Source organism: Euprymna scolopes, chromosome 9, assembly GCF_053919585.1.
Source record: "Euprymna scolopes isolate OS-2025 chromosome 9, ASM5391958v1, whole genome shotgun sequence".
NCBI classification, from domain to species: domain Eukaryota; kingdom Metazoa; phylum Mollusca; class Cephalopoda; order Sepiida; family Sepiolidae; genus Euprymna; species Euprymna scolopes.
The window spans coordinates 13524350-13550281 of NC_136490.1; the positions used below are offsets into that span (position 1 = coordinate 13524350).

At 32.3% G+C, this 25932-nt stretch overlaps 1 protein-coding gene across 4 annotated transcripts in view; it reads right to left on the reverse strand.

Moving 5' to 3' along the window:
* Positions 1-683: 683 nt before the first annotated feature.
* LOC145284441 (phagosome assembly factor 1-like) overlaps positions 684-25932 on the reverse strand; it is a 125243-nt gene continuing 99994 nt past the window's right edge. For all 4 annotated transcript variants that reach the window (XM_080133253.1, XM_080133254.1, XM_080133252.1 and 1 more), the window contains 6 exons: positions 21888-21964; positions 16306-16446; positions 13767-13849; positions 12825-12927; positions 4880-5011; positions 684-1836 (listed from right to left, as the gene is read on the reverse strand). In XM_080133253.1, coding sequence (XP_079989379.1) covers positions 1750-1836; positions 4880-5011; positions 12825-12927; positions 13767-13849; positions 16306-16446; positions 21888-21964 — 623 coding nt within the window. In that variant the 3' untranslated portion in view covers positions 684-1749. The remainder of the gene's footprint in view (positions 1837-4879; positions 5012-12824; positions 12928-13766; positions 13850-16305; positions 16447-21887; positions 21965-25932) is intronic.

A 25932-nucleotide genomic window follows, 5' to 3' on the forward strand; every position in this document is an offset into this window, starting at 1 on the left:
TTTCTTTGCAAATAGAGAATGAAATATGTAAATGATAACGAGGATTATTGTTAAAAAAATTAACGAACCAATGAAGACCGATCGATTACAAACTCTAATAGTCAAGGGAAACATCAAAATGTTTAGACCACCATCTTGGTTTGTTTTTTTTGTGTTTATCATTATTGATACAGCAGTCATTTTTTACATACGTGCATGCAATAGTTTTCCAGTGCGGAGGCACACGTATGTTATTACAAGCATTGTTTTTTGTTGGTCTGTTAGAAAGAATGCAAGACCAGTATTTTGTTGTGAATGTTAGAAAAAAATCCTGACACCAAAAGATACTCCTCCCTCACCCCTTCTCCAAAGATGAAGGGTCATTTGGTACAAAGTTTTTCTGCCAGCAGACCATTTGAATGCTAGGAATGTTCTAGTCGTAGCGATTGAGCAGTGTTACCATGCAGAATAGTCAAACTTTTCTAGTTTTTTTTTTTTTTTTTTTTTTGCTTTCCTTTTTCTAGATTGATACAGAGATCTTTCAGAGCTTCAACAATCACTCTCCAATGAAAAATATAAGGAAAATTTGATGCTTGTCCTGACCCCAGAAAAAAAAACAAAAAAACTATGTATGTACCCATGATGGAAAGAAAATATCTTATATCAAAAGTTACATAAATTGATCAAGTAATTTTATTTTTATATAAAAATAAAAAAATTGTTTTGCACCCACATCCTCATGTTAAGAATGGCTTTTTGAAATCTCACAGGTTATTTGGAATTCTTTTCCTTGTCCCTTCAGACTTTTTAAGATGGCATTGCAAAATTGTCACTCATCCTTTAACTATAAAACTTGATTTTCTTTTAAAAATAAAACTATTTGATCAATTTCCGTGATTTTAGGTATATATTTTCTTTCCATCATGGGCATGTATGTCATAAAATTTTTTTTTCTTTGTTTTTTTTTTAAAGAGGGATAATTTTAGACAAGCAGCAGAGATTTTGTTAAATCAGGCAATTTTGAGGATGGATACTTTAATAGGCATCAATCAGCTCAAGAATCCTTGAATTCCTTTTTTTTTTGTTTTTTCAACAACTGTCATAGGAATTATTCACTGACTGATAACAGCATACGAGCCATTGCTATCAATGCATTATACAGTTTTACACTAATTGTTGTATTGCACCTTCCGGGTGTTATGTACTGTCATCTTTCCCAATGCTCCCACATTCTCACTCACTGTCAAAGAAAAACTGCCACAATCTCCAAGTATTTTGATTTCTTTTAAAACTTATTACATAATTCGATTACAAGTGTTGCCACATTTGTATTAAACTACGCTAGAAAAAACAATTTTTTCTATTTGACATTTGAGTCGTTCATGAATCTTATTTTCAATAAATCATGCACATAAATGACAAATATAGTGAGCGTCTTGTTCTACCATGGTCTACAACAGGTACCAACAGCATGGCAACAATTGTAATATCATGCAATTAAAAGAAAACTGCTCATAAAACTGCATAGAAATTCCAAGAGTTTATGCTTTTTAAAGCACCTGCTCCAAAAACTGGCCAATTTAAAAAATAATTCATGAGGAAGTGATTGCAAAGCAGCAATTTTTGCATCATTTTTTTTTTTTTTATACATGGATTGAATGTGGCCGGTTATGGTAATGTGTGTGTGTGTGTGTGTGTGTGTGTGTGTTGAAAGTTGTAGGGATGAAGAATTATGAGAAGAGTAGTAGCTGTTCAGTATTCGTCCAAGAGTCAGGACACAGGAATGTCGTGTGTAGGAGTAGTAGCTGTTGATGGCTGGTACAACGTAATTGATGCAATGTGGTGATTTTGCATCGTCTGAAAGAAAATTGATAAAGATAAAACAATGAAACAATATTGTTTATACATATGAATAACTAAGATCAAACTTTGACCTAACAAACAATCAACAAACACACACACACACACACAATCAACAAACACACACACACACACACACACACAATCAACAAACACACACACACACACAATCAACAAACACACACACACACACAATCAACAAACACACACACACACACAATCAACAAACACACACACACACACAATCAACAAACACACACACACAATCAACAAACACACACACACAATCAACAAACACACACACACAATCAACAAACACACACACACAATCAACAAACACACACACAATCAACAAACACACACACAATCAACAAACACACACACAATCAACAAACACACACACACACACAATCAACAAACACACACACACACACAATCAACAAACACACACACAATCAACAAACACACACACACACAATCAACAAACACACACACACACAATCAACAAACACACACACACACAATCAACAAACACACACAAACACAATCAACAAACACACACAAACAATCAACAAACACACACAAACAATCAACAAACACACACAAACAATCAACAAACACACACAAACAATCAACAAACACACACAAACAATCAACAAACACACACAAACAATCAACAAACACACAAGCATCAAACAAACAAAACACAAACAAACAAAACAAAAAAAAAAAAACAAAAAAAAAAACAAGGGTCATTTATCATAAAATGTTTTTGAAAGGAACCAAAAAGTTTCATTCATAATATACCAAGATAACTAAGTCAGCTAGTTTTGATTAACTTCATTTTGTTCAGTTGCACAAGGAATTGGTCAAGGAATTGTTTCAAAGGGGTCAGAGGTTAGACAGCCAAATATGGAAAAGAGAAAAATTCAACTAACATTGGATGTAAAATTATGTCATTAGAGAGGAAGAGAGCTCATGTTAAATAATTTCATAGAGCAGCAAGAATCACACTGCATTGACACAAATCAATATGTACGCTTAGATCTAAATTTAATTCTTTTTCTGTGAATGTATGCACATCAGTAAAACATTTTGTAAAAAGATTAAATTGAAATTGTCTTAATTTCACTCAGCTAGAAAGAGTTCTAAGTTTCAGTTTCTCCAGCATTCAACCTCCACCCACAACCATTAAGCAATCATGGCCAGACTAGAAGTAAAGATATACAGTTGTCAATCACTAAAGATGCATACTATAACAACATTTAACAAATGTATCCTACGTAATGAATGACCGCTTATTTTTGAAATGATAAATTAGTTTCATAAAAACTATTCATTCCATGAAATTAAAAAAATCTGCCAAGAAACCAATTTTTGACAATAAGATAAAAAAACAAAACAAAAAACCAAAAAAAAACAAACAAACAATAAAACAGGAAGTTCAGCAAGAAAGCAACAGCTGGGTCCAACTTAAAAAATGGCAAAGTATTTGTTTATGTCGACAGCTTCAAACAGGGGGTTGGCATCAAGTGAACATACCAACAACAAGATGTTGTTTATGTCAAACTGTAGAAGAGATGAAAGTTTTATGACAACTGTGTTTGATCGTGCAACAATACACTTGCCACAGAAATACCCAACACCTATTAAACTGGATGTTAAGCTGGAAGATATTAAGGCCCTGTTAACCTTCATCTCACCTCCCCACAAACAGTTTATGGTGGACGTGATTGCTGAGCAAGAAACCTGATTGACGCACCTGATGTTGATGACCATGATGACCTACTTGAATACGAAGGCTCACCCAGACCTCCCTATAAGCAACACTTCACAAGCGGAATAGTATCAGCAGTAACGCGTTACATTAAATATTACTTTTTTTTTTATAATTTGTTTCTTCATTCTTAGTCTTTTTATAAGCATGAGTGATACTTATACCATTATCGTATTAAACTAGAATACAGAGTGATCACCCTACAAAATAAGACCAAAAACGCATTGATATGTGCGTAAATTATTTTATGCCAGTTTCCATGTCAAACTTTGAGCAGAGATTACTCAAAACCTGTTTGTGGCATCTTTGTCTGGCACAGAGTGCTTCCCACTTATAGGATATCCTCATCCTGATTTTGAAGGTCATTCTATATGCAGGAATAAAAAAAGATTGATGGACAAAACTATGTGGGAACTGGTACTGCATGTGAGATGACGCCACAAAAAAGTGATGAATGTGAGAAGTGTGAAGGGCCAACGTTGCCTTCACATTTTCGCCAAGTTTCAGAAAATGGATGGGGCACAAGTTTTGAGGTAAAAAGTAATTTTTGCAATTTTAGGGCATTTGTGACCCCTTTTGAACTCCTGGGAATACCGAATTCCAGTAAAAAAAAATGGACAAATTATGCAGTTTCATGCCTTAAAACCTGTATATTTGAATTCAGCATCATGAAAACTACTATAGAGACATACATATCAAGTTCTTGAATAATACGAACAAAAGAGCTAAAAAAATTTATTTAGCTCTAAAAGTCCCAGAGAGATGCGAACCAGAATTTTGCCCGGGTCACCCATACTGAATTTATATTAACAATGGCCTTCACATTTTGGCCAAGTTTCAGAAAAATCTAATGGATAGATCAAACGCTATGGGGCAAAAAGTGTCATTTTTGGCCATTTTGAGACATTTTTTACCTCTTGAGCCCCTGGGGGAGGGGGGGGACAACGGGAATTTTTGTAAAATTTTTGTTATTGTGCACATCTATTTAATAAAATAGAATTTGTAGCAAAATTTCAGGAAAAAGTAATGGACGGTTATCTGGCAATAGTTCGGACTAACGGATGCCACTGAAAACATAGGCCCCTCTCTGATAAATCGGGGGACCAAAAATATTATATAGAAAAGGTTTCAATGAAGATAATTTAAAGAATTTGTATTTAAATATTTATGAAAGATGTTTTGTTAAAAAAAAAAGTAATAACTGAGCCAATAATTTGAAAACAAAAACAAAGTAAAGAAAACCAAAATTAGAAATGTACATACTTCAAAAATCATATCATGAACACCATAGCAAAGAGTCGATCCAAATGGATTGTTGGTATTTGTTGATGATGACCTTGTCAAGATGACTGGCCGTTGTTCAGGTTTCAATAGATATTTTTGTATTTTATCCCACTGGAAAAAAAAAAAATAAATAAATAAATAAAAATTAGGTATGAAAACAAATACAAAATATTGAATAAAATTTTTTTTAAAAACTCCAGGAGAAACCATAATGGCATGGTGAAATTTGAAAACTAATTATACAACTGAAGTTATGAACATGAAAAAAAAAAAAATCCATTTTCTGTGGTTAAACCTCCATTAGAAATAATTAATAGGATAAAAGGTTGCTCAAATTTTCAATTTTATGTTATTTATACAATAGATACGGAGATGGGTATATTTGCCGATGACACCACTCTATAACAGATATGAGGGGAAAACAAATGAACACATATCCAAAGAAATGGCAGAAACACTAGAGGACGACCTCCAATCCGTAGTGGAATGGGGACAAAAATGGTTGGTCACATTCAATGCTGCTAAGACTAAGCTTGTTTCCTTCAATAACTACAAGAAACCTTCTCTACCACCAATAGCAATGGCCAAGAACACATTGCCTGAAAGTACTTCTTTTAAACTCCTCGGCCTAACGTTTACAGGGAATATGAACTGGAATAGATACATTGAGAGCATTACCAAGGCTGCTGCAAGGAAGGTTGGCTCCCTCTACCGTGCTAGAAAACTACTTACGCCTGCCAGTATCCTATACCTCTATAAGGCAACCATTCGCCCATGTATGGAGTACTGTTGTCACATCTGGGCTGGTGCATCTGCTGCTTGTCTCTCGCCCCTGGACAGGGTTCAAAAAAGAGTCGCCAACCTGATAGGTCCTGAATTGTCATCTAGGCTTCAACCTCTGTCCCATCGACGAGATGTTGCATCCCTCTGTCTGTTCTACAAATACTTTAATGGTGAATGCTCTGACGAACTGCAAACACTTGTACCTCCCCGACATAACTACCCCCGACAAACCCGACAAGCTACTAAGTCTCATCCCTTTACAGTAGAGATCCCTAGGTGCAAGAAAGCCTTTTACTCCAATAGTTTCTTCCCCAGAACTGCGGGTCTTTGGAACTCCCTTCCGGGATTCTGCTTTCCCAACTGCAATGATATGCAGAAGTTCAAGTGCAATGTTAACAAACATCTTTCTACTCTTCTCCCCTCATAATGACCCTGCTTCAAAGTGGCACTGTGTATTGTTTGGGGTGAAAATGGAATAATAAAAAAAAATATATATATATATATATATATATATTGTATAGGAAGATGTGTACAAAACAGGAAACGTTGGTCTGGTCACATTGAAAGAATGGCTGAAACTTGATGTAAAACAGTTATAGAAATGGAGTTAATTGGCAAAGAAAACATGAAAGCATAAATGAAGGTTGGTTTATTGGGGCTTTACGGCATAACAACCACTGTGGGTCATTTAATGCCAAGCTCTGTATTTAGTTAAGATTTTTTTTTTTTTTTTTATTGTCAGACTTATGTATTTTAAAATTGTTTGAGTTTTTACGGTTTAAAGCGATTTGAAGAGTTGTATTTTTTTTAAGCATTTGATGATTTGGTGTGGTGTCACCTTGTGAAACAATTCTTTGATTTTGTTTACTGTATAATTTTTATTTCTGTTAGTTTCGTATTTGACATTCTGTTTATGTTTTATTGTTATCTGTCGCAAAAAGTGCATTTTGGTTTTTCTATTGCTTCGATTAGGTGCGAGTGTGTTAATTTGGTATGTCAGATTCTGATTAGAATCTGATTTTCTTTGTTCTTTTGTTTTTTATTATGGGTTGGTGCTCGTGTAGTTTGTTTTGGGTATATGTGTCCCCTTTTGTTTGCCATTTATTTTTGTTATATTCCCTTATTTTTCTGCTGAAATCTGTGTATGGTATTTTGATGTTTGTTATATTTTTGCTAATGGCTTCTTTGGCTAATTTGTCAACTTTTTCATTGTCTGGAATACCAACATGACTTGGTATCCAGGCTAAAATTATTTATTTTCCTTTTTCAATAATTTCATTGTATTTCTTCATTATATCTAATATATAAGGATGCTCTAGTTCTTCTCTTAGAGCTAAGATGCATGACAAAGAATCGGTATATATAATGAATTTTTTCTTATTGTCGTTCTTAATTCAAGTGCCATTTTGATTGCTTGTAGTTCTGCTGTGTATATTGATGCGTCGATGGGAAGTCTTATTTGGAGATGGTTCTGTCCATCTGTACATGCTGCACCTGTTCCTTTTTTTGTTTTGGCTCCATCAGTGTATATTTCTTTCTGTTGTAGGTACTTTTGAGTTCACCGAAGTGGCTTTTATTTATTAAGTTGTTGGTATTGTTTTTTGGGGTATTTAGTAAGAGTCAGATCAGTGCTTGGATCTTTCAAAGTCCATAGTGGTTTGTTGCTTACTGTGTGTGTGACTATGTTATTAGGGTTTTCGTTAATTTGAGTTAATATTTCTTTGATACGATATCAAAACGGTATGTTTTTTGGTTTGCTGGTATAAAAATTTGTATATTGTAGGTTTTTTCATGTGTTGGGTTGTTTGGATCACTTTGTAGTTTTACTGTGTATTGTGTTATTAATTTCTGTCATCTTAAATGTAGAGGGGGTTCATTGGCTTCTATGTATACGCTTTCCATGGGTGACGTTTGATATGCTCCCTGACAGAGTCTTCATCCTTGATTTTGTATGGTTATTAATTTTTGGAGATAGGATTTACAAGTAGAGCTATATGTGATGCATCCATAATCTAATTTTGATCTGATGTGTGCCTGGTATATTTTTAACATTGTGTCTTGGTCTGCTCCCCAGTGTTTTTGATATTACTTTTAAAATTTTTCATTGCTTTTTTTGGCATTTTTACTTTAAGTTAGTGATACGCATATTGAAATTAAGTTTATTGTCCAGTGTGATACCTAGAAATTTTGTGTGTTGTGCTATTGGGATTGGGTTTCCTTGTATTTGTAGTTGTGGATCCAGATGATATTTTTGTTTTCTGCAGAAATGAATACAGACAGTTTTGTTTTGTGCCAACTTGAATCCATTTTTATTGATCCATTTTTTTTTTTTTTTTTTTTTAATTTTGTGTAAGCATTGCTGCATCTTTCTTTCAATTGTTATATTTAATGCAGAATATGCAATTGAAAAGTCATCTACAAATAATGATCTTTCAAATTGTGCGTCAACAATTTGTGTGATTTCATTTATTTTAATTAAGAATAAGGTGGATAATATGCTACCTTGTGGCACTCCTGCTTCTTGCTCGTATTGATCTAATAGTGTGTTTCCTTGTCGTACTTTGTAGTATCTTTGAGACGGGAAGTTTTGTATAAATATTGCCATATTTCCTCTTATTCATATATTGTGTCTTAGAATTCCATATTTCCAGGTTGTATCATAGGCTTTTTAGATGTCGAAAAAGACTGCCACCACGTGGTGTCCACGTACAAAACCGTCTAATAAATGATTCTAGTCATACCATTTGGTCATTTGTGCTTTGTTTTTGTATCCACTGATATTTTGATAAGGTGTTTTTTTCCAGGTACCACATTAAGTGGTTGTTTATCATTCTATAGTTTTGGAGAGGCAGCTGGTTAGGGCTATGGGTCTGTAACTGGTTGGGTTACTTGCATTTTTATTTGGTTTGACAATTGGTATGATGGTCGACTCAAACCAGGATTTTAGTATTTATCCTGTATTCCATATTTTGTTATACATGTTAAGTAATAGTTTTAAAGATGATTTTGGTAGTCATTTTAGGAATTAGTAATGTATATTGTCTGGGCCTGGAGTTGTATTTCTGTTTATTGCTCTTTTTAGTTCTTTTATGTTGAATGGTATGTTGTATGTTTCTTTGTTATTAGTTGTAAAATTAAGTTTTTCTCTTTCTGCTGTTTCTTTATGAATTTGGAATGATGTTGAATACTGTTTGTTTGATGAATTTTTGTAGAATTCTTCAGCTAGTAAATTAGTTATTTCTTTTTTGTTTATGCATTTTGTTCCATCAGTTTTAATTAAATAGTTTATGGTATTTTGTGTTTCTTTTCCAGCTATTTTCTTTATTATATTCCATGTTTTTTTAGTTGGTGCTTGGTTGTTTAGCTGTGAAATATAGTTTTTCCAGGATGTTTTTTTGCTTTGTTTTATGGTGTATCGTGCTTTAGCACGCATCTATATTTTTGTAAGTTAATTATTGTAGGGGTTTGTTTGAATTTTTAAAGTGGATTTTTTTTCCTTTCTTTGACAGATTTTTTGCAGGTTTCATTAAACCAAGGGTTTGATTTTTTTGTGGGGTTTGAAGTTTTGGGTATTGTTTTGGTGGCAATATTGTTTAAGGTTTGTGGGAAATGTTTTAGTGGTTCTTTATTTAGAATGTTCGTGTCTAATTCTGTTCTGCAAAGATTGGTAAATGTTTCCCAGTTGGCTTTGTGTAATTTCCATTTTTGGACTTTTTCTTTTGGTATTTTTTTTTTACTTTTACGTATGATAGGATAGTGATCACTTCCGTGTTGGTCTTCTAGTACATCCCAATGGAAGTCCATATAAATGGATGGAGTGCATATTGTTAAGTCTATTGCAGACATGGATTCATTGGCAGGGTGCATGTAGGTATTTTTACCATTGTTTAGTATACATAGGTTTGTTGTATTTAAAATTTCATTTATCATATTGCCTTTGTTATTGTTTTGATTACTTCCCCAATGGTTGCTGTGCGCATTAAAATCTCCCATTATTATAAATGGGGGTGAGAGTTGGTTAATTAGCATGTCTATTTTTTTTTTATTGGCTGATTTGGTGGAATGTATATGGAGCAGATTGTGATTTTGTGGTGTAGGTTAGCCGTTAGTGCTATTGCTTGTAGTTCAGTGTTTAATTGGACGATTGTGTGATGTATAGTATTTTTAATTGGTATGGACACTCCTCCGATTGCTCTATTTGTTGTGGATATATATGGGTTTTGTCGTATGTTATATTCTTTGAATTTGTAGTTGTGATTTTCTTTGAGTCGTGTTTCTTGTAGACATATATTGCTGCTGGATTATGTTTGTTGATGATTTCTAGTACTTCTTCATGATTAGGTTTTAGTCTTCTGCAGTTCCGTTGTAGGAATGTTTTGTTATGATTTGTAAGGTTTTGCATGGGTATTGTTTTTATTTATTTTTTATATATTTTTTTTCCTGTTTATCATCATTTATAGGTTCATGGAGAAAGAGGAATATCTTGATTCCTCAGTCTCCATGACTTCTTGGTTTTCGAGTCCTAGAGGCACAGTGTTTTTTTGTTTATCTCTACTTTTGGATTGTGAGCACGGTCGTGGTGTGTTGGGGAGTTTAGGTTCATGTGCCGCAGACGTTTCGCTGTTCCGCCGGCCCCTTCTTTCTGGAGGATCCTTCGGCATGTCTACCTCTTTCTGAACACCCAGGGGAGTGTCTTTTGTCCTGGAGAGTGAACGTGACCTTGTCCGTTGAATTTTTTTTTTTTTCTGCTATTTTGTTTCTTTTTTTCCTCTGGTATGTTTTTTGGTGTTTGCTTTTTTTTTGTTTTCTTTTTCGGCTAAAGGGGTTGTTTCTATTGGGTGTGGTGTTTGGGTTTTTGGTTCCAGTGAGATTTTGTTTATATTTATTTTTTTCATTTCTTCAATTGTGTTTATTAATATTTTGATTTGATCGGTGAGGTCTTGGATTTTAATGTCTAAGTTTGTTGTGTTGATAATTGTCGTTGTGCTTAGTATTAGGAGTATTCTTTTTTCATTATTTCTGAATATTTGATTGTTTCAACTTTTTTTCCTTGCTTCTGGGTAGGTGACGTTTAGCATGTATTTAATTTTGGTAATTTCTTTTTTCCAAATTTCAGTCTTTGGAGTAGGCACTGATTTTCTTTGCAGTTGGCACATTTGGGAGTTTTTTGACAATTGGTATGATTGTCATTTTCTCCACACCTCCCACACATTGGGTGGTGTGTGCATCGATTCTGATGGTGGCCAAATTTTTGACATTTGAAGCAATGCAGTGGATTGAGGATGTAAGTTTCGACTTTCAGTTTCTCATAGGCTATTTTTATTTCTGGTGGGATTTTTTGTTGGTAAAAGGTTAGTATGTATGTGTGCGTGTTTATCATTTCTCCATTTTTTTTTTATTTGAATTCGTCTAATGTCTGTTACATTTTGTTCTTTCAGATATGAACGTATTTCGTCAATGGGACAAAGTGAAAGTTCACGGCTTTTTACCACTCCTTTGCATGTGTTTAGTGTTTTGTGTTGGTATGTTTTTATTTTTATATTATCAAAATGTTTCCATTTTAGGAGTTCATCCGCTTGTGGTTTTGTGAGGATTTCTATTAGCAGAATGCCATTTAATTTTTTAACCATTTTGGATTTTATATTTTTAGATAATATTTTCTCTATCTTAAAGGGGAAAGTTTGGTTAATGGTGTTTCTTCAGTGGATTCCATTATTATAAAATTTGGATATTTATCTTGTTCCTCAGTCGAGTCACTATCCGAAGTGTCTAGCAGTCTTTTTACTTGGTGTTTTGTAACTCATTAGGATTGTTTGTGAGTTCATCCTTGCTCCCTACTCACCTCGGAGCCCTATTTGGGATGCATACAGGGAGGAAACCCATTTGCCCTGGCTACAACAGGATTACAAGAATGGTATACTTAGATATAATGTAGACTTCGAGCATCGGTGTTTCTTAATTTTTCTCATCCAAGTAGAAAATGGAAAATATTAGAGGAAAACATGTCTAGTTTTTATTCATTATAATAAATGAAAGGGAAGGATAGAGACTTGGCCAGAGATAGGTTGGATTGGAAGTCAATTTCTAAAAGCTGTCCAATACATGTCAGCATGTTAAACTGAATATGATGATAATTACTAGATAAAATAGGACATTCTCCTTCCTGACAATATGCATATATTGTAGATCCTACTCACTATATCTGAAGTTCCAAAGCCTAATGACCGAAAAATAGTGGACAGACATGAATCTTTTGCATTACTACAACAAAAAAAAAAAAATCTTTTACATTAGTATAAACATCTAATTGTGGTTAAATTCCTTTCTAAATTAAAAAGTTTGTACAATAGTTGTTTAACAGCATATCAACTATTTTGGAATTATTGAATACTAAATTGAGTAATTTTGAAAAGAGTTTGTTTAAAGTTCGTTATATCTCAAAAAAAAAAAAAAAAAAAAAAAAAAAATGGAATTTGGTTTTACAGAATATCAACTTTTCTGGGTGATTTAATGCTGAATGCAGTAATTTTATCCCTCAAGTTATATCTTCAAACATTTATTTATAGTGTTTAGTTTGATTGTTTTGCAGAGAAAAAAAAACAAATCTGTTTCTGACTTTGCGGAGGGGAAAAAAAAAAAAATGTTCAGGCATTTTTTATCAATATCCTCAGACAGGCTGATCTGGTATTATCACTCCAGGCCAAAGTAAACTTAGAAGCAATGATAACTAAAAGGAAACTCATATTTCTCACAGCCTCCACTATCATTCTTCTATCATTCTTTTTTAAGTGGATACTTTAGGACATAAAAATGAACTAAAGTTACAATTATTCAGAAATGTCAGACGATTTGATTATTTATTAGCATAGTTACGCTAATTGACTCGATTCCAAAATACTAAATCCATTGTAGACGATTCATTGAATAGGTTATTTAACCCATAACTGAAGAGAAACGAGGATTCATACCTTTCCCAACGATATTAGTGAATAACTAAATATAAATCTAACTTGATTTGAACTTGGCATAGTTGAGTTCATAGTTTGTGATAGTTTCTACTGAAATGTGTAGTTGTCTGCATCTGCATCACATTTGTACTGATCATGTTTCTAAATGTTTCTGCTTTAAAGAAAATTCCAACCTTTGAGTAAGCTGTGATGATCAGCGGTTCTTCTTCAGAAAGGCCAGCTTCCAATTCAGGCTTATCTATATGAACTGGAATTTTGAATTCACATCTATAGTACCTAAAACAAAAAAAAAAACAAAAATAAATAAATAAAATTCAAACATTCAAAGTCGAATCATACATAAAATAGTGTTATTTTATGTCTAGAGGGTACAAGGGCTTCTAGTTTGTTGGAACACATACCATTAAAATATTTGTAAAACAAACAGATGCAGTACTTCGTTGAGAGGACAGAGGTTGAAGCCTACTTGAGAGCGTGGGATCTATTAAGTTGGCAACTCTTTTGAACCCTGTCTAAGAGGGAGAGACTAGTATCAGATGCACTAGCCCAAATGTGGCAACAATACTCCATACATGGTGGCCTTGTAGAAATACAGGATACTCTCGGGTGTAAGTAATTTTTGAGCATGGTAGAGAGAGAGCCTACCTTCTTTGCAGCTATCTTGGCAATGCTCTCAATATATCTGTTCCAACTCATGTTCCCTGTGAGTGTTGAGCCGAGGAGTTTGAATCAAGTACTTTCAGGTAATGTATCATTAGTCATGGCTATTAGTAGTTGAAAGTTTCTTGTAATTATTAAAGGAAAGAAGCTTAATCTTGGCAGCGTTGAATGTTACCAACTATTTTTGTCCCTCATCCACTACAGACTGGAAGTTTTCTTTCACAAAAAAAAAATTAAAAAAATAAAAATAAAATTTTTAAAAATTTTATGAGTAACTGAAGAGTGACAGTCTTGTCCGCTATTTTGAAAACAATCTAAAAAAATAAAAGGGGAGATAACTATAATTCGACCTTGTTTGATTTATGTTGTAATATCTACAAATTCCCATTCATCACTTAAAAATAAAACTACTTGATCAAAAAACTGAGGAAAATAAAATCATATGAACTACTTACATATTAAAATTGTAATGGCCAGGGTAATTGGTATGTAAGATGAATTTCTTCACAACATGAGTGTTTGCATCAAAAAGAATATCCTGAAATTGAAATTGACATTTTTTTAAGAACTAAGGTTAAATAAAAAAAAAAAAAAAAAAAAAAAAAAAAAAAAATTCTAAATCACTTATTACATTCTTTCACGAAATTAGATTTTTCCTCAAGAAATAATTTTGGAACAAATTATCAAATCAAGTTACAAATGGTCAAAGTGTAGAACAATTCTTGAAAGAATGAATTAATATTTGGGGGTTTATCTTATGAAATATTTAGAGAATTGGATCTATTTCTGTTTTATATTGTGGTATTTTTTATATTTATTATATAAAAAGAACTTTGTGAGTTCATTCCTTATTAACTCCAAACAGATGACTTGATTATAAAATTTCACACAGATGAACTAACTTTATGTATCTGGCAGTGTTCTTAGATATATTTTGTATCGGAATGTTTTCAACAAGTATTAATAATCGAAAGGCACAGCCGATTTTGACCAAAGTTAACACCTTATACAGCCTAATATCACAAGTGCAGTTGAGAAGTTTTATGACCACATAAGCAAAAAGTCCTGGCATATAAAATCAACAGCAGGTTCTTTGATTATACAGGGGCACGTTTGAAATTAATATTTCTGCTTAGAGCACAACTGAAGCATGATACTTGACTTGTGTTTTAAACTAATTCAAGCAGTTATATATAAAATTTTATAAAAACAGGTTCTCTACAGTGCAATGTAAACTACAATGTATTGTGGACTAAGTCACTGCGCGGAGGCATGCGAAATGTCCTCCGATGCATCACAATGGATCCCAACTAGAACTAGCAATCAATAGATTTGATTGAAAAAAGTGGCTGATTTCAACGATTTCGATGACAAAAATATAGGAGTGTGAAACTTTCCTTGATGGTCCTGTTAATCCCAAACAACGTCAGGTCTCCCAGCTGTTATACTAGGTTTCATTAATTTATGCGAAATTGATTAAAAAATGATGCTTGAAAGAAGCATAAATAAATAAATACAAACTCTAGTTTTTCAACATCAAAATTTTAAGTGGACATTAAAAACATTTCAAGTGTTGATCTTATATTTTTGTTAAAAACTAAACTTTATAATTTCTTGCAATCAAAAATTGACTATTTTCAGTGGCTTCACTGTTGCATTCAAAATGCAACAGTGATCACCAAATCAAAGATGGAAAAATTCTTCATTAAAACTAAAAAAAAACAGACAAAAGCCGATAACACAGGTTTACATTCTGCTATCGTAAGGTACCTATTTACAATGCCTCCCCACGGGACAGAGTTAGACACCAGGGTGGTTTTTTAACGTGAAGAAAAAGGTACAAAAATAAAAAATTGTCTCACCGAAAGAGAAGAAATGGAAGTGCAGCATCTGAAGAACAGATACACTTTGATCTTGACCAAAAGGCCAATGTTGGCATCCCTAATTCGTTTTACATCCATTTTAGGCACAACTGCTAGTAATTATTTGCTGTGTCAGACATTTCAGTGAAGAAAAAAAAAAACAAAAAAAAAACTTACATTTCTAGAATGTAAGTATCTGAAATTGAGTGTCAACTCAATATTCAAGAGTTATTTCCCCTGAACCAGATTAAAGTTATCTGACCATTGGATTATTATAATTTCTTTAATTTTGAAAAACAAATTATCTAAATTTACCACATACAAATTTAAAATTTGACATTCCTTTTAGAGTGTCCGTCTCAGCTTTCCATCTTAACATGGCTTTACACGAATCCAATGAGTTTCTCATTAGACTACCCATTCACCAGTAGCAGCTATAGTTCCTCAATTTATATATATATATATATATATATATATATATAGTCTTTTTCTCTTGTCTGAAGAAATCTTTTCCAGATATCAGTCTTACATTGTTCATACATATCCATAAATTGTTTACACTGGCAATTCATGCATTTCCATTGTGTTCGAGACATTTACAGAGAATTATCATTAATAATCTTCATATCCTTTTTTATGTATCATGTTTCATTATGTTCCCACTTAAACTTAAGTGTCTTGGAAAAATCTGAGATATATGAAGAAATCCAAAATGAAATAAAAAGTTTAAGAAAAAAAAAAAAAATGTAAGTCTTTGAATTTCAAAGGCTTGTAATATATATATATATATATATATATATATATATATATATATATAATGTAAATTGAACTGTTTATTATTTACTCATAATTTATTAGTTTTCCCCCTTTATTTGACTTATCTATACGAAAGCATATTCAATACGTTGATTGCATATTAGAGAAAAGACCAACACAAACGATAATAGAATATCAATAACTCAAATTTTACATAGCTACACACGAGTTGTCACAGAAGTTGTACATAGACACATTTATTACACACATCAAATAAAAATAAGCAAAAAGCATCAAAGATTTCATAATTTTGTCAAAAAACATAATAAAAAGAATTAAAAGCATAAATGATAATTTTAGCAAACTTAATACTTACGACTCCCATCGTGAAGTAGTTGTAAAAGTAATCAGAACATCGTGATTTCACTCTTCGATGGGCATCAGGGGAATGTATTTTCATTTTATCTTCGGATTTATAAAAAACTTTACTCGGACATCCTAAGGCACTAATTACATCCTAAAACAAAAAGATAATTCACATTAACAATGTTTATAGAGTTACAAACTTTATCTGCGGACTTATCTTCGTCTGCGCAGTTGTTTCACCACAACTATTCCTTTGGCCTTCTTCAGGTAATGAAACAACTATAAAGACAAGGATAACAGTTTGCAAATAAATATACAAATTACTCATTTCAGAGGATTTCAAAAAAAAAAAAAAAAAAAAAAATTAAAAAAAGAAATACTCTACAAAATTATTTCATATATTAATTATTAAAAAGAAAAACGCAAAGGTTGATGACCAATAAGCCAATACCAAATACGCAGAGTTCAATTTTTCTATTTTATGTACAACATTTTTGTGAACAATACATTATGACATAAGATTTCATTAGATAACCGCCGGGTTAAGCAATGAGGAGCCTGGCCAGTACTGGATGGATGACTATTTGAGAATACCAAGTGCTGTAGGTAATTGCATTAGATGTAGAAATTTCCAGGTTAGTATTTGGAGGGTTTAAAACCACTGAGATGCACCTTCAATCTTCAAGGAAAACTAATTTAAAAACCCCACGTCCACTATCTGTAGCAATACACATGGCCGTTAAAAGACTTTGGATAATCAGATTTCAAGGGGTTTCTGCTAAAATAGTCATATTTAAAAACCAAAGTCTTCAAAATACCACCGTTTTGTTCAGAAATGAATATACTTTCAAATGAATTAGTAAATAATAACATACATTATATATTTTTAGAGTTTTAAGCAAATAAAGTGATAAAAATGTGAACATCATAAAACAGCATTTTCGGTAAGATTTTATAACGATCCTCCCTGATTTCTAAACATTCGTACCGTGTTTCGGTTAAGAATTTTTTTAATGAAATTTGGAAATTAACCAAAAGAGCTGTCATTTTTAATAATTTCGAGTGTCCGAAATTCATTTGACCACTCGTTTTTTTTGTTGTGTCAAAAAAAAAAAAAAAAAAAAAAAAAAAAAAATTCAAAATGATGAGTATTGAAAGTTTTGAAAAAAAAAAAAAAAAAAATGAGTATTGAAAGTTTTTGAAAAAAAAAAATAGTAGTGATAGTAGCAGCAATAACCTGGCATAAACAGACGTTTGTTTTTGTTGTTTATTTTTATTCCAAATCGATTTTTTTTTTAATTGAAAATCTGGTTATAAAAAAAAAAATTCTTACATGTTTAGTTAGAGCTATTTTTTTATCAACCATACAAATATTTTAAAAAATTGGGTAGTAGTAAATTTTTAAATATTTTAACAAGCGAAAATGTGAAACATGTTTTGGTTCACGTGTACGAACGGTACACACACTTCTAATTTTCGTCCCTTAAAAAATGTTTTCAGTGAATTATTATCGAATGGAAACTAATCTACCCGATTATTTAAAAAAAAAAAAAAAAAAAAAAAAAAAAAAAAAAAAAAAATATTTAAATATTTGTAGGAGGTGCTACAACGTAGCACCTCCTACAACAGTAGGAAAAGACATGAAATGTAATTAAAAATCAAAATAACATTAATTCAAAATTTTTAACAATTTGCCAGCTTTAGCAAAAACTTGTTTGTTTTTTTATATTTAAATAGAATTTAAGTACTTGATATTTTTCCAAGCATCATATTTTCTGTTAGAGGGACGTCACTTTTTTAAATAACATTTATTTTTGTCTGTCATAATTCTTGTAAAGTTTCACAATGGGTATCAAACACCCTAAAAAAAAAAAAAAAAAAAAAAAAAAATTCCTTGCACAAAAATACACTTATATGGCAAATTTCATTGCTTAGTCTTGTGTTTTAACAAAGATATAGCATTTTTACTGAAAAAGTAGTGCAAAAAATGTGACAAAATGCATATGGTCTTAAAGAGGGAAAAATATCCAAACACGCAGGGCATAAAAAGTCATAACTTCCTTGATTTTAATTGGATTTAAAAAATTAAAAAAAGATTCTTAGCTTATCAAGCTCTTTCTATATGTACCAATATTGAAATATTTTAAGCCATTTAAATTTTTTCATGTGTATTGCTACTATCTGCGACAATTTTTGCATCGACTGAACTTTAGTGGTTCCAAAAAGTGTGGATGGTTCTACACAAAACCTTCATCACTATAAACAAATGATTTGCGTAGATTTTGGACAACTTAGTTGTCTGAATCTCATGTCAATATTTGATGAAGTGTCTGTCCGTCCGTCTGTGTACACACACACACACACACACTAGTGTTGGGAGGATTCCTAAATTTTTTCAGATTCCAGGAAAATGTTGATTAACGATTCCGATGGAATTGTGGTTTTGAAATATACCATCATATAATAGAAAGTTTTTGTAGCGAAAAAATTTGGTACAGCGAAAAAGAGAAAATACAATTAAGGGAATTTCAAAAAGGATTTGATTTTTTCGTCAAATTTCTTTCATTGAAGATAAAAGTCAAAACAAATATTTTAACCATGAATTAAACATGCACCATGAAATTAATAAGCAATTTAAGTTATTTTATATATTAAAAAATATAAAGAAAAAGCAAGTCATGATTAATTCAACAAAAATACAATAACATCAAATTTCAAGGGGAATAACGTTTTGTTTTATTTTCTCTTTATTTTCGATAACTTTAAAATTTAACATTTTTTTTCAGCTTCAATCGCTAACTGATTTTTATTCCACTTTCTAGAATATTCGTATTTCTAAATGAAATTTAAAAATAACTAAATCTTTGATTAAATTTTTAGCCTTTTATATTGAATCATGTCAAATTATTCCTATTTATTTATGACTGTTTTAAAAAATATTTTTAACAAAATGTTATTTAAATCTAAATAAATTGGTTTATTTCCATATTTTTATTATATAATTATCGTCCTTTAATGTTTATTCTTAGTCAATCATTAAATCATTTCTCTCCGATAGGTTCATAAGAGTAGTGGTTGATGGACAGAAATCAGAGGCCCACAGATTAATGCTGGAGTCCCTCAGGGATCCATCCTGGGCCCAACTCTCTTCCTGATCTACATCAATGCTCTCCCAAAACACATACTTAAATCATTCGTTGACATCTATGCTGATGACACGACCATCTATGCCAACACATCAAAGGCCGTAAATGACAAGGTTCTTTCTAATTTTCTCTTCTGATCTTGAGCGCGTGGTACAGCGGAGGAAGAGGTGGCTGGTTACTGTTAATGCATCCAAAACCAAGCTTCTATCTTTATATCATCAATGCTCTGATCCTCATCTGGCATCAATTGAAATGGATGGCTCTCATCTTGGGGAGGTTGCATGTTTTGACAAGCTTCTGGGTTTGACCTTTACTCCTGATGTGAAATGGAACACTTACATCAGGTCTGTTGCCAAGGACGCTGGGAAAATGGTGGGATCCTTCTACCGCTCCAGAAGATATCTCACTACTGATGCAATTCTATCTGTATAAAAGCCAAGTACGTCCAAGGATGGAGTACTGCTGCCACATCTGGACAGGAACTGCTAAAAACAGCCTATCCTGCCTTGGCAGAATACAAAATATACTTCATAGCTTAGTTGGGGATGCAGTTTTCTCTTCCCTGTAGCCTTTCTCCCACAGAAGAGACGTTGTAAGCCTGTCTTTGTTTTATCGCTATTTCCATGGAAAGTGTTTGTCTGAACTCCAATCTCTCGTCCCCCCCTCTTGCCAATCTTTCACAAGAAACACCCGTCTGGCTGAAATTACTGCCAATAATTTTACCCACTCTTTATCTGTGCCTAAATCCAAACGTAGATTCCATGAGCAGAGCTTTCTCAGAAGTGTATGACTGTGGAACTCTTCCGTTTGCCTGTTTCCCACCCGACTACAACTTGGATGTCTTCAAGTCCAACATAAATTCCTGACAAACCGCCCTCTTAAGTAAGAGGCTATTAAATCTCCAATACTAATGATTACAATACTATCTCATTGATTACTGTACACGCAATAGCCCTTATCCCCGAGTGGCCTCCGGGCCTTGATAAGTGGTGACCTCCATGTAAAAAAAAAAAAAAAAGTTTTAGAAAGATTTCCTGAAACAGTCTTCGTTCAGAAAATAGAAAGTACATATATTTTTCTATTAAACGTTTTGTTTCAATAATTTGACCTTACTTGTTTTATTTTTTAAAGAAAAAAAAAAAATTTGACAAGACATTTTTCATTTACTAATGAGATTTTTTCCTTCATTTACTAATGGAAGAGTGTCGGTAAAAAAAAAAAAAAAAAAAAAAAACTTGCCAAAAGATAAGCCCCCCCCCCCCTATTTTTTTTTCTTAGTCACCTGTTGGAAAAACCACTGATTTTTAACAGGATTTACTCTCAATGAGAGCACTGTAAAATCTTTTTTCTCTAAAAGTTAAATATTCAACTTTTTCATGAACTTTACGTAGTTAGGCTGTTTTATTTATTGATCACAAATGAGAACTTACCTTGCGGCCCTTAAAGTTTTGCAGCAGTGCAAACATAACTAATCATGGGCCTCAAAGTTTTGAAACATAAATGTGTGATGGAATAAGAAAACTCATTAAGATAAATAAAGATTACCTTTAAAGTAGTTAATAAAATTCTTGTATATCATTAAATATGTTATGAAAAGTTCTGACGTTTTTATAAATTTTTGACAGCATTAATCTCACTTCAAAAAAAACAGTTCAACTTAAAAATATAAGAATCATAATGAAAGAATCAAATCTAAGGTATTCTTTAACGATGCAATCCAGATTCCCCCCAAAATACATGATTCTTACAATTAACGATTCCGATTAATCATCCCACTACTAATATATATATATATATATATATATATAGATAGAGAGAGAGAGAGAGGCAATTAATTGGTATAGAAAAAATTTGTTCATTTGTCTTTTGTATGATTTTGTTTAAAAACAAAATCTTCCACTGCTTGTAGTAATAAAATTTATTGATTTTAAACGACCAGTAAAACTAAAATCTATAGACTCCCCACCCCTCCCCCATTGTGTTTTTACGTTTGAGAAAATATCTACATTTCACATGTGTTTTTATAGTAATCGGGACAAAACAGCAACTTCATAGTTTAATATTCAGAGATTTATAAACAATCAAAATTGGTAAAAATATTGGAGCCATCCCATTACTAAAATATATAAATAAAACTGCCTGGTAAATATAATGTATCTAAAAGTTTTGTTAAATAAACTATTGAATATTTATCTTTCAATTTAGATGTTGATTTCATACCATTTTTCAAAGTTATTTTGGACAATTCAAAATGATATTTGAATATTTATTGATTTTGTAGAACGATTTCAAATTTAGATTCTTTTTTAGTAAAAAGAAATTTAAAATGATTAATTAGAATTTTATATTTAAAAAGTAAAAGGATTTCAAGAAACTAATTTCAAAACAATTTTTCTTTCAAACGGGATTTTAAAAATACAAAAACAAATTACGTGAAGCAACTCACCTGACAAGAGTCAGAAAATCTGACTATCCTATCCACCGTTTTCTTTCTTGTATCCAATAGTTTACTTGAACCATTGCCTGCAACGACAAACAAAATAAAAATAACAGTTGTAAAATAATGTACTCTAAGTTATGCTCATCTGCATATTTTAATGACAAATTTAATATTCAAGGATATATCCCCACCTCTACTTTGGTGGCTTTTAACATCCTTTCCAAAGGATCACTCAGTAGATTGCTACTTTTTTTTTTTTAAATTCCATTTTCACCCCAAACAAGGCCCAGTGCCACTTTGATGAAGGAGGCTACTATCGGTGCCATAAGTTGCAGGGATACTATGTAGTTCCAAGGAAAGAGTAGAAGACTTTCTTACACCTAGAGATCTGTAGGGGTGGGATTTTGTTGCTTGTCGGGTTTGATAAGGGTATTTATGTTGAGGGGGTACAAGGGCTTATAATTCGGAGCATCCACCATTAAAATAATTGTAGAACACGCAGAGGGATGCAACATTTCGTCAATGGGACAGAGGCTGAAGCTTAGATGAAAGTTCAGAACCTATTAGGTTGGCAACTCTTGAATCTTGTCCAGGAGAGAGAGACTAGTAGCAGATGCACCAGCCCAAATGTGACAATACTCCATAAATTGGCGAATGGTGGCCTTGTAGAGGTATAAGGATACTTTCAAGAGCAAGTAACTTTCTAGCATGGTAGAGAGCCCACCTTCCTCGCAGTGGCTCTGGCAATGCTCTCAATGTATCTGTTCCAACTTGTGTTCCCTGTGAATGCTAAGCTGAGGAGTTTGAAGTACTTTCAGGTAATGTATCTTTAGCCATAGCTATTGGTGGTTGGTAAGGTTTCATATAATTATTGAAGGAAACCAGCTTAGTCTTGGCAGCATTGAATGTGACCATCCATTTTTGTCCCCATTTCACTACAGATTGGAAGTCTTCCTCTAATGTTTCTGCCATTTCCTTAGATATGTGTTCATTTGTCCCCCCCCCCCCTCGTGCCTGTTATAGAGCATGGTGTCATCAAATATACCCATGTCAGAGAATTTTATCAGGGAGGTCATTTATGAATATCAGGAATAATATAGGTCCAAGGATAGATCAGAGATACACCCGCATTTATATCATTGTTTAGATGTACGATTGTTGAGGACAACCTGGATTCTTCTCTTATTTAAGGATTTAATTATGTTAAGCAAGTTTCTTTCTGGGAAAAGTAATGTCGTTCAAATAGCCGCCACACCTTATATTTTTATGAATATGCGTTCACTGTCATGATCATCTCCACTTGATGTGCTGGTTCAAAGTTGTTATCAATGCTGCAACAAAGAATTCAGCATCCAAAGCAAAACAAAAATCACAAGCCTAGCTTCTAAAATATTTATTTCTTGGATGCTTCCTAAGGTTGAATGGCAGAAGGAGATGTTTTTCCTAATCAGACATGACCCCTCGAGTTTTTCAGCTAAGTCCCCAAGAGGTCCACCTAGTCTGGAGAGGCATACTGACAGCAGTTCTTGGGGGGGGAAAAAAAAAACTGTGCCCGGCAACTCACAAAAACCAAACATTCAAATGTTCAACTCCAACTTTCTCTTCCTTCTCCAGGTTTTGACTGCTGCCACCCCCTTCCTATCTCTTCATTCATGAGTGGTTCTGTCCCCCCCTCCCCTTTAGTTGGTCATTGTTCTGATGCCCAGAAGTTAGCCACTCAAAACACTATTGTTACATGCAAGATAAATGTCTAGGGGTAGACAACATATATTGGGGGGGAAAAACAAACAAAAATAAAAAAGAGTTTAAGAAAGAAAAAGAAAGTGTAAGGGAGGTAACAAGTTCTTTGTTAGTTTTTTTTCGTGGAATAAAAGAATGAGAAAATATACTTTTTACTTTGGTCAGAATATAAGATCAGAAAATCAATATTTCCCAAGTGGCTGTTTATTTTGTGAGGAATTTGCAATAGGCTTGTTTCAAGAAATTCCTTACCAGATTTTATGCCAGGAAATTGGTCAGAGTCATAAAAAGTTGAAAGGTTGCCCCCAACTTTGCGTTCCTTAGAGCCGATTTAATAATTCAAATTATGATGCTATTAGTGTTTATTTATAGTCATGTATAGTGGAACGTTCTAGAATTTCCAAAAATGGAACACCTCAACCTTGAAACTTTCTAGAAAAAACAAAAAAAAAAAACTTGTTTTATTTTTAGATCTCTCCAGAGACGCTTAAAAAGATTCTTTATATTTTCTAACTAATGTATTTTGATAAAAGTTTTCTATTATGCATTTTTACTTTTATATAATATTTCATATTATGATATATTAATTTTAATTTATCTATTTTTTATATTTATTTTATATTATTTATTTAGGAAATGGTAACTTCATATTTTAACAGGTATACTGTTCTCTCAGGATTATCTACCAGATAGAACATCTAAGACAGTCTCCATTATCTGCAGTTTACCTTGGACAGTTTTCTCACAAAAGGCCGATCCCATTCAATAAGATACTTTTTTTGAAACAAAGAAAATATCTCTTAAGTGGTCTAACTCTAGCCAGAGAAATTTTTCAGTTCTCTGCCCCCCTCCATTTGATCAAGCATCTATTACTGTAACTTCTGCCATTCATATGCACCAACAAAACGTTTACATTTTTATATCCAAAACAGTCAAATGTTGAGATTATACCTTTCACCCATTAATTTTATGTCAGATGAAATTTCATGGTGGTTGAAAGACTTATGGAGGAGATAATTAAACATACAAGATTATAAGATCTATATACGTTGCTGAATTTTGGAGGAGGGAGTTAGAGAGGAGTTAATATCTAGGCTGGACGGAGTGTTTCAAGTAAGGTTTAGGGTTGTATACCTTTTCTACCAAAAATATTTTTACTTTTTAAAATGCTTGATACATGCAAACATCATTAAGAAATTCTGTATTAAAGTATAAACAAGAGAGCTCCATTTTAAAATAGTGAAATGACTTTAAAAAATCACTAATAGTATTTTTTGCTTTTATTAAATTACACTAGTGGGACCTGTGGAAATTCCACAAGAAATTCATTCATGTGTAATATATTGATGTTGGCATTCTGTAGTTGTTCAGTGTAAATGGGGATGCCCCGATATTGTAACTCCTGTTAAAACTACTTAAGTATTTAAGCTAGCAGGGACGCCCGGTGTAGTCCGATCATAAAGTATGCTTAAATGATATTTTTGGAGATTTCATATAGAGTTAATGTTCTATCGATCTTTATATATTATAAAGTTACGATTTCAAAAATAAATATATCCATATAACTTTGGTGCAAAACAAAAACTTATGAATTCTTGATAAAATTTATAAAAAAAAAAAAAAAAAAAAAAAAAAAGTTACTGCAGTGCCATCAACTATAATCGAAACCAAAACTTATAAAGAATTCTTGGTAAAATTATTTCAAGAAATGGATGTCTATAAAAAAAACGACAGTCACTGATGTAAGCATGACACAAACACGTTATCCTCTGAATATATATTACATACACACATGATTTTTGTCCCCTACCCCTCAATAAATTAAACAAGGGTTTCATCAAAAATATTTGGAAAAGTGTAGAGAAGTATTTTTGTAGCATTTCCTGAAATTTATGTGAACTCTTCAAAACTTAGATTTTTTTTAGTTTTTAAATTCTATGAATTTTTGTTATTCAATTCATTCATTTCAATTAAATAAAGTAAACTAGATTTTTGATAATTAAAAAATAAACATAAATAAATCATGAATCTAAAATTAAATATAAATCTGATCATTTTATACAATGTAAAAAACCCATTTAAAAAAAAAAAAAAATTTCATCCAAGCATCTGAAAATTTATTTAAATAGCTGCTTGCTTCTCCATCAGTATGTGTTGGTTAGTTTTCACTTTATTTTGAAACAGCATTTTGTGACAAATGAGAAAAACCTTTTCTCCCTACCAATATATATATATATATATATATATATATATATATATATAGCCTGGTCTGTTGTAGTTGGGGTGCTTGTGTGATGATAGTGAAAAGAAA